Source organism: Salvelinus sp. IW2-2015, linkage group LG4p (assembly GCF_002910315.2).
Source record: "Salvelinus sp. IW2-2015 linkage group LG4p, ASM291031v2, whole genome shotgun sequence".
Classification (NCBI taxonomy): domain Eukaryota; kingdom Metazoa; phylum Chordata; class Actinopteri; order Salmoniformes; family Salmonidae; genus Salvelinus; species Salvelinus sp. IW2-2015.
The window spans coordinates 6,791,685-6,801,734 of record NC_036841.1 but is presented as its reverse complement, the minus strand read 5'-3'; the positions used below and the strand labels follow the sequence as shown (position 1 = coordinate 6,801,734).

General features: G+C 44.0%; 1 protein-coding gene across 1 annotated transcript; it reads right to left on the bottom strand.

Annotated features, from left to right (window-relative positions):
- Positions 1–2,544: 2,544 nt before the first annotated feature.
- On the bottom strand, positions 2,545–9,377 carry LOC111959621 (pannexin-1). Its single transcript, XM_023981327.2, has 8 exons — positions 8,742–9,377; positions 8,506–8,621; positions 8,185–8,369; positions 7,805–7,991; positions 7,585–7,685; positions 7,282–7,501; positions 6,198–6,516; positions 2,545–6,092 (listed from the first exon to the last, which is right to left on the bottom strand). The coding sequence occupies exons 1-8, from the start codon at positions 8,920–8,922 to the stop codon at positions 6,007–6,009; spliced, it is 1,395 nt and encodes a 464-aa protein (XP_023837095.1). The 5' UTR covers positions 8,923–9,377; the 3' UTR covers positions 2,545–6,006.
- Between the last annotated feature and the right edge of the window lie 673 nt (positions 9,378–10,050).

The window sequence follows — 10,050 nt, the reverse complement described above, 5'->3', positions numbered from 1 at the left end:
ACTTGTATTTAAGAGCAGTTGGAGGCCACGGAAGGAGAGTTGTATGGCATTGAAGCTCGCCTGGAGAGTTGTTAACACAGTGTCAAAAGAAGGGCCAGAAGTATACAGAATAGTGTCGTCTGCGTAGAGGTGGATCAGAGAATCACCAGCAGCAAGAGCGACATCATTGATGTATACAGAGAAGAGAGTCGGTCCAAGAATTGAACCCTGTGGCACCCCCATAGAGACTGCCAGAGGCCCGGACAACAGACCCTCCGATTTGACACACTGAACTCGATCAGAGAAGTAGTTGGTGAACCAGGCGAGGCAATCATTAGAGAAACCAAGGCTGTCGAGTCTGCCAATGAGGATGTGGTGATTGACAGAGTCAAAAGCCTTGGCCAGGTCAATGAATACGGCTGCACAGTATTGTTTCCTATCGATGGCGGTTACGATGTCGTTTATGACCTTGAGCGTGGCTGAGGTGCACCCATGACCAGCTCTGAAACCAGATTGCATAGCGGAGAAGGTGTGGTGGGATTCGAAATGGTCGGTAATCTGTTTGTTGACTTGGCTTTCGAAGACCTTAGAAAGGCAGGGTAGGAAGATATAGGTCTGTAGCAGTTAGGGTCAAGGGTGTCCCCCCTTTGAAGAGGGGGATAACCGCAGCTGCTTTCCAATCTTTGGGGATCTCGGACGACACGAAAGAGAGGTTGAAGAGGCTAGTAATAGGGGTGGCAACAATTTCAGCAGATAGTTTTAGAAAGAAAGGGTCCAGATTATCTAGCCCGGGGATTTGTAAGGGTCCAGATTTTGCAGCTCATTTAGGACATCAGCTGACTGTATTTGGGAGAAAGAGAAATGGGAAGCTTGGGCGAGTAGCAGAGGGAGGGCAGTGCTGTTGTCCGGGGTAGGGGCAGCCAGATGGAAAGCATGGCCAGCCGGAAAAATGCTTATTGAAATTCTCAATTATAGTGGATTTGTCGGTGGTGACAGTGTTTCCTATCTTCAGAGCGGTTGGAAGCTGGGAGGAGGTGTTCTTATTCTCCATGGACTTTACGGTGTCCCAGAACTTTTTTGAATTTGTGTTGCAGGAAGCAAATTTCTGCCTGAAAAAGCTACCTTGGCTGTTCTAACTGCCTGTGTATATTGGTTTCTGGCTTCCCTGAAAGTTGCATATCACGGGGGCTGGTCGATGCAATGCGAGAACGCCATAGGATGTTTTTCTGTTGGTTAAGGGCAGTCAGGTCAGGAGAGAACCAAGGGCTATATTCTGTTCCTGGTTCTAAATTTCTTGAATGGGGCATGCTTATTCAAGATGGTGAGGAAGGCATTTTAAAAAAATGACCAGGCATCCTCTACTGACGGGAATGAGATCGATATCCTTCCAGGATACCCGGCCAGGTCGATGAGAAGGCCTGCTCGCTAAGTGTTTCAGGGAGCGTTTGACAGTGATGAGTGGAGGTCGTTTGACCGCTGACCCATTACGGATACAGGCAATGAGGCAGGGATCGCTGAGATCTTGGTTGAAAACAGCAAGGTGTATTGGAGGGCAAGTTTGTTAGGATGATATCTATGAGGGTACCCGAGGTTTACGGAATTGGTGGGTACCTGGTAGGTTCATTGATAATTTGTGTGAGATTGAGGGCATCAAGTTAGATTGTAGGGTGGCTGGGGTTTTGAGCATGTTCAAATTTAGGTCGCCTAGCAGCACGAACTCTGAAGAAGAGGGGGGCAATCAGTTCACATATAGTGTCCAGAGCACAGCTGGGGGCAGAGGGTGGTCTATAGCAGGCGGCAACGGTGAGAGACTTGTTTTTAGAAGGTGGATTTTTAAAAGTAGAAGTTCAAATTGTTTGGGAACAGACCTGGATAGTAAGACAGAACTCTGCAGGCAGTCTTTGCAGTAGATTGCAACACCGCCCCCTTTGGCCGTTCTATCTTGTCTGAAAATCTTGTAATTGGGGATGAAAATATCTGAGTTTTTGGTGGTCTTTCTAAGCCAGGATTCAGACACGGCTAAAACATCCGGGTTGGCAGAGTGTGCTAAAGCAGTGAACAAAACAAACTTAGGGAGGAGGCTTCTAAGTTAACATGCATGAAGCCAAGGCTATTACGGTTACAGAAGTCATCAAAAGAGAGCGCCTGGGAATAGGGGGAGCTTACACCAGCTCTGTCAGGAGGAATGGGCCAAAATTCACCCAACTTATTGTGCGAAGCTTGTGGAAGGCTACCCGAAACATTTGACCCAAGTTAAACGAATTTAAAGGCAATGCTACCAAATACTAATTGAGTGGATGTAAACTTCTGACCCACTTTGAATGTGATGAAATAAATAAAAGCTGATATAAATCACTACTATTATTCTGACATTTCACATTCTTAAAATAAAGTGGTGATCCTAACTGACATAAAACAGGGCATTTTTACTGAGATTAAATGCTGGTGTATGTAAACTTCTGACTTCAACTGTATGTAAATTTGCCCCTAACTCCACCTAAACAACATAGGCCTAGGACTATACATTCTTTAAAATCAGGGTAAATAAAGACATTGGCAAGTCAGTTACTTTTTCCAAAGCATTTCATTGTAATTTTCAAGGACCTCCATGTTATACAACTGTACATATAGGGCCTAATATATAACCCCTCCCCCCAAAAAGCATGCAAAAAGTAGCTCATTGCCACTAAGAATAATGCATTATTTAGGCCTTACCAATCCATTGATATTTTGAATATCACTACATTCAAAAATGTGGAGATTGCCTGACTAAATAGATTGGATGCATGCATGGTGATTTTACTGTAGCCTATGTGGCTGACCCAGGGACACATAAATCCAAGAATAGGGGTAGCATTAATCTCACCATCGCTGTTTTTAATAATGAGAAAGTAGGCTACTTCAAGCTCCTTGTATTGCTTAAAATTGCAGGTGTAACATGGTAAACAAAATGTATTTGACATGTTTCATTACCAGATCATATTACATAGCCACTAACTTTGGGTGTTGCGCAATAATCCATCCAACACAATTTCACACAGTAGACAGTGTACAATCCCAGGCACAGAAACATGAACTCATTACTTTAAGGCTTTCTCTGTTAAATGAGAAGGTGACCCGGCAGTAAATCAAGCAAACAGACGATCAACATCAAGTCGCTAGGAATATCGCTAGCGTAACTAATGAGACTCCAAAATATTCTTGACATTCCTCCTGAACACCTTTTTTCCAGCACTTGGGTAGTTGTTGCATCGCATGCGCTATCACAACAGCTGTTCGTCACTTGACTGTCATTCGGGAAATTCCTTCCTGGATCAGATGTGAAATTTATTGTCAATCAGTGTTGCTTCCTAAGTGGACAGTTTGATTTCACAGAAGTGTGATTGACTTGGAGTTACATTGTGTTGTTTAAGTGTTCCCTTTATTTCTTTTGAGCAGTGTATTTTATGTCACATGATTTTGGACAAATCCATCAAGGCACCAACCAAGATAAAGGGTTAAACATAGGTTTTAAATCAACTCGTGAATTTGATTGAATATAGCCATGAACCCTGCTTATATCTTTAAAAAAATGGCAGATTATTATCAATGACATATCAACAGCCGTTACAAGTTGTCCAGTGTAAGAAATCCTCAGTGGTTCTCTAGTTTATAGAAAGACCCTTCTGCAGGACAGTATGCCGCCACCACACACACCCTGGGCAGTATGGCTTTCAGTAGAAGATACCCAGAAACGGCTTGTCCCATTCAAATCCCTGATCTCGTCAGAGAAACTTCCTGGGATTTTTGGCTAGTACCACTACCGTTAGTTAATACAACGCTGTCCCATTGGCATTACACCCAAGTCATAGACCGTTTTCTCTGCTACCGCATGGCAAGCAGATCCGGAGCGCCAACTCTAGGACCAAAAGGCTCCTCAACAGCTTCTACCCCCAAGCCATTAGACAATTTATAAAAATCGCCACCGGACAATTTACATTGACCCCCCTCCAACTTGCTGTTTGTTACCTATGCATAGTCACTTCACCCCCACCTACATGTACAGAATACCTCAACTAGCCTGTACACATGCACACTGACTCGGTACCGGTGCCCCCTGTATATAGGCTCATTATTTTTATTGTGTTACTTTTTATTTTAGCCTACTTGGTAAATATTTTCTTCATCTTGAACTGCAATGTTGGTTAAGGGCTTGTACAGTTGAAGTCGGAAGTTTACAAACACTTAGGTCGAAGTCATTAAAACTCGTTTTTCAACCACTCCACAAATTTCTTGTTAACAAACTATAGTTTTGGCAAGTCGGTTAGGACATCTACATTGTGCATGAYACAAGTAATTTTTCAAACAATTATTTACAGACAGATTATTTCACTGTACCACAATTCCAGTGGGTCAGAAGTTTACATACACTAAATTGACTGTGCCTTTAAACAGCTTGGAAAATTGAAGAAAATGATGTCAATACTTTAGAAGCTTCTGATAGGCTAATTGACATCATTTGAGTCAATTGGAGGTGTACCTGTGGATGTATTTCAAGGCCTACCTTCAAACTCAGTGCCTCTTTGCTTGACATCATGGGGAAATCTAAAGAAATAAGCCAAGACCTCAGAAAACAGTTGTAGACCTCCACAAGTCTGGTTCATCCTTGGACGCATGAAGGTACCACGTTCATCTGTACAAACAATAGTACGCAAGTTTAAACACTACGGGACCACGCAGCCATCATACCACTCATGAAGGAGACGTGTTCTGTCTCCTAGAGATGAACGTACTTTGGTGCGAAATGTGCAAATCAATCCCAGAACAACAGCAAAGGACCTTCTGAAGATGCTGGAGGAAACAGGTACAAACGTATCCATATACACAGTAAAACGATTCTTATATCGACGTAACCTGAAAGGCCGCTCAGCAAGGAAGAAGCCACTACTCCAAAACCGCAATTAAAAAGCTAGACTACTTTTTGGAGAAATGTCCTCTGGTCTGATGAAACAAAAATAGAACTGGTTGGCCAGAATGACCATTGTTATGTTTGGAGGAAAAAAGGGGAGGCTTGCAAGCCGAAGAACACTATCCCCCAAAAATGAAATTGTAGATCTATAACTATGTAAACTTTTCATTTCAGTTAATTTGAAGCACGGGGGTGGCAGCACCATGTTGTGGGGGTGCTTTGCTGCAGGAGGGACTGGTGCACTTCACAAAATAGATGGCATCATGAGGGAGGAAAATTACGTGGATATATTGAAGCAACATCTCAAGACATCAGTCAGGAAGTTAAAGCTTGGTCGCAAATGGGTCTTCCAAATGAACAATGACCCCAAGCATACTCCCAAAGTTGTGGCAAAATGGTTTAAGGACAACAAAGTCAAGGTATTGGAGTGGCCATCACAAAGCCCTGACCTCAAACCTATAGAAAATGTGTAGGCAGAACTGAAAAAGCTTGTGCGAGCAAGGAGGCCTACAAACCTAACCAGCTCTGTCAGGAGGAATGGGCCAAAATTCACCCAACTTATTGTGCGAAGCTTGTGGAAGGCTACCTGAAACGTTTGACCCAATTAAACAATTTAAAGGCAATGCTACCAAATACTAATTGAGTGGATGTAAACTTCTGACCCACTGAGAATGTGTTGAAAGAAATAAAAGCTGAAATCATTGTCTACTATTATTCTGACATTTCACATACTTAAAATAAAGTGGTGATCCTAACTGACCTAAGACAGGGAATTTTTACTAGGATTAAATGTCAGGAATCGTGAAAAAATGAGTTTAAATGTATTTGGCTAAGGTGCATGTAAACTTCCGACTTCAACTGTAAGTCAGCATTTCATGGTAAAGTCTACACTTGTTGTATTCGGCACATGTGGCAAATAAAGATTGATTTGAATACAACTCTGTCCCATTGACATCAAGACATCTCTGGTTCACCTTAGTCKGAGTTGTTTAGATAAAGGCTTGTTGGATCTCTGGGTCTTAGAACCTCTGGTTTCTAGTGTCCCACAACCCACTGGGGCTGTTCCTTCACGGCAACGATCAGATAATTCGCTGTCGGACCGCCCCCTCATCACTCCGCCTTCCGCCTGTCATTGCACTGTTGCCTGGCAACAGAGCAGAGAATTCTGGCGGGAAACAGAACATTATGAATTTCAGTTTGGAATTTCATTTCCCATCATTCCAATTCTGCTTCCTCTCCCCATCCTCCCTCCTCATCCTTTCAGACTCACCTGTCATTTCAGTGGCACTGGTCTGGCTTTGGCATGAGTCTGGGGAAGCTGGGCTGAGGGCTGGGGCCTTGCTACTAGCCTCCCCAGCGGCAGGGTTAGCATTAGCAATATGGCTAACTTTAGCAATAGGGTTATCATTAGCTTTAGCATCAAGGCTAGCATTTGCATTGGTGGTTTTGTCACTAGCATTGAAGGTAGCTGCGGTGCTCCTCTTTCCATCCGTGACATCAGTCTTCACCAGACATAGCATCTGAAGCAGTCCCATGGCGTCAAAGTCCTCCCCCTCACACATCCCCCTCCTCCTCAACAACTCCAACACCTACAACACAGAGCTATACAGTTACACACAGAAACAGGTTTTGCAGTGCCTTCAAATCCTCCAAAAGTTACACAGCTGCACCATTTAGAGCATATTGACTGGCTGCATCACTGCTTGGTATGGCAACTGCACTGGGGCCAAGCTCCCTGCCATCCAGGACCTCTATATCAGGCGGTGTTAAAGGAAGGCCCGGAAAATTGTTAAAGTCTCCAGCCACCCAAGTCATAGACTGTTCTCTGCTTCCACGCAGCAATACTGGAGCAACCAGTCTGACACCAACAGGCTCCTGAACAGCTTTTATCCCCAGGCCATAAGACTGCTAAGTAGCTAACAAAATGGCTACACAGACGTTCTATTTTTGCACCAACTCTATGCACCCTACACACTCTCAAGACACACAATTAATTTGCTCTCTCACACACATTCTTACTGACTCTACACACACTCACATAACAATCATATGCACTGCTGCTACTCTTTATCCTGATGCCTAGTCACCTTACCCCTATACATATCTACCCCTACCACACTAGTATCCCTGAACATTGTAAATATGGTGTTGGCACTGACCTTGGAACTGACCTTGTATATAGCTTACTTACTTATTTCTAGTGTGTTTTTGTTCTCCTTGACTATTTTCTATAGTACTACTGATATTCATTATTGCAATGTTGGGAAAGATCAAGCAAGATAGGCATTTCACTGTACTTGTGCATGTAACAATAAAAACTTAACTCCACCTACAACACAGCACTATACACACACCTTCATGTACTTGTAGGACTTGAGCTCGCTGAGGTTTTCTTCCAGGAAGAGGAAGTAGAGCGTCAGGTCATCCCATTGGCCCTGCGGGAGGGGCAGAACACTGATGGTGGGCAGTGATTGGTAGGACTTCAGGAAATGGGTGTGTGATTGAAAGAAGGGGCGCAGAGCGGAGTATATCACCACGGGAACCAGCATGGCGTACACCAGCAGGTTAACAAAGCTGAAATCACAATCCAGTAAACTTTATTTAAAAAGGGAACAACAAAAATGACTGGCTAAAAGATCAAAAGGGGGTGTAAAAACCTTAGCAAAGTGAATACTCCCACGGCAACCAGCTTGCACTGTAATTGGTCGGGGATTGAGGTGTCATTGGCCAGGAGTCCGGTGCGCAGGGAACAGCCGAACTGTGGGGAGGATCACAATGTAGAACCAATAAGTTAGCCAGATAACTCACAGCACAAGATCAATAAGTTAGGGTCAGTTATGACGAGACCCACTTGGTCAGTGGGTCAGGGTTAGTTACCTGGTCAGTGAGGGAGGCGAGGCGGAGGTAGTAGCCCAGGTAGACACAGGCCAGAAGCAAGGTGAGCAGGTTGAGGCCTCGACACAGCAGGTAGCGCCACAACACCACAACACTCCTCCTCTTGGTCAGCAGATACTGCTCCACTACCGGGTACATGAAACAGCCCTCAGTAGGGTCAAACGCAACACTGGAGGGAGAGACAGAGAGAGTTAGCAGTGGTGGAGGACAGACCCATAGTAATGGCTGGAATGGATGAATGGAACAGTATCAAACACTTCAAACTTTCTCCATGTGTTTGACTACGTTCCATTAATTTCATTCCAGCCATTCAGTCTGTTTCTTCTGTTCGGTGCCTAATGAATACAGCCTAGTTAGCCTACCTGTCTGTGTGTTCCCCAGCAGTGGCCATGCGTTTAGCCAGAGTGACAGCACGGTTGTAGCAGCGGTCGAGCTCTTCTATGATGAAGCTAAGGTCTGACTGAAGCAGAGGAGAGGCAGAGAAACGCCAGAACACCGCCGGACTATACATAATTACTGCTACCAACAGCAGGATATAGGGGAAAAACTGAGAGAGCGGGGGAAGGGAGAGAGAAAGGAGGGTGGACAAAGGGCGAGAGGAAGGAGAAGAGGAGAAAGGTTAAGTGTTAGTTCCCTGTGTGTGTCCTTGTGTAGCCATACGTGTATGTCTGTGTTTGTGTTACCTTGTGTAGCCATAAGGGTAGTGTGTGAGTGTGTAGGGCTGCCCAGCAGTAGGAGTCTACATACATGGCCTGACGCCAGGAAAAGTTAGCTGGAGGGAAACAGCTGATCTGAACACCTGGGAGACAGACAGAAAACAAACACACTGAATAATCACTAAATGATACCATCATAATTGATAATTTAGTGATTAATTAATACACACAAGTAGCCTCCCCCACACCCGTGACCTACTCACCCACAGAGACCTCCTGGGCGAAGGCTAGAGAAATAAGGAGGAGAGGGAGTCCCACCGCCACGCAGGTCACCATCTTGTCCATGGCTARCTCAGTGCGCACGGCGCGGTACCTTGCCTGACCCGGCTCCTTCAGGAGGAAATCGCTGAACACATACTCTGTAGCGACGTGGGCGATAGCCATCTCTGGCTCTGTTGTCTACTTAGCAGAGATCGACCCACTGTTACTTTTCTAAACTAGTTTACCCTCGTCCCTCGCGAGCTCGAAATGACAACACTGCAGTTGAAACTGAAAGACGCACAATTGAAATGTTGACAACAGCTAGCTAAGCCACCGGTAAAATTAATGTAACTAGTGTGGCACGTGTACTGTACGTTTGACCCAACTACATAAATCAAGCCATGCTGTGAATTTACCTAGCTAAATAAACTTTCTGGTTGAAATTAGCTACCTGTGCTGTAAAATCTTTGGCGGTGCACAACAAAGCAACTGCTGTGAACCAATTTAAATGCTAGAGTTGTATATCCTTTCTGGGAGGGGGTAGGGCCGTCGCGTAGATTGTGTATATAAGACGTCCCAAAGATTCCGGATATAAGGTATACTTAAATGCAACGCTTAGCCCCGCCCCCCAAAATGTCCCAGTGTGCCTTGCCTTTTGGATTGAMTTGTAGAGTTTACCACCCATGACTGTATTTGTTAGTGATTGAGATATACTTGTTGAATTCGTTCATTTCCTCTACTGTGGTCTTAAACAAGTGAGTTCCGGGGTGAGTTAGTTTACAGGTAACATAAGGCTTGTACCTCGGTTAAAGAGAAGTGGGAGGAAACTACCTAGCCATTTACACTGGAACAACCATTTTTGTGGTTCAAAAATTYAATGATTGGATTAGTTTAGAAAAAAATATATATATWTTTGTGTAGCATAACATTTAATCAATCAATCACTCAGTGTACATGCAAAACAGATATWTWTWTWTTTTTTTTWATCAACCTGCAGTAGAGCATGCTGGGAAAAAAGTTAATATATTTGTAGTTGTAGTTGTAATTGGTGTGACTTCTCATTTAGTTTTGAGTCCATACCACAAACATTTAGGTAATAATGACTTTTAATTGACTTTGAGTGGAACTTACTACAGGTTTTTTTTTTTTTATGCCTTGGAGTTTATAGTGTAGTCCCTTGCTTTCTTTATTATTTCCTTTTTTCCCACATGTCTTTCGCTGTGTCACCTGAATCACTCGCAAAAGTCAACAGGACACTGCAGTTGCACTGACTTAAACGTAATAAACTGTTCCATCCTCTCTGCATGCACT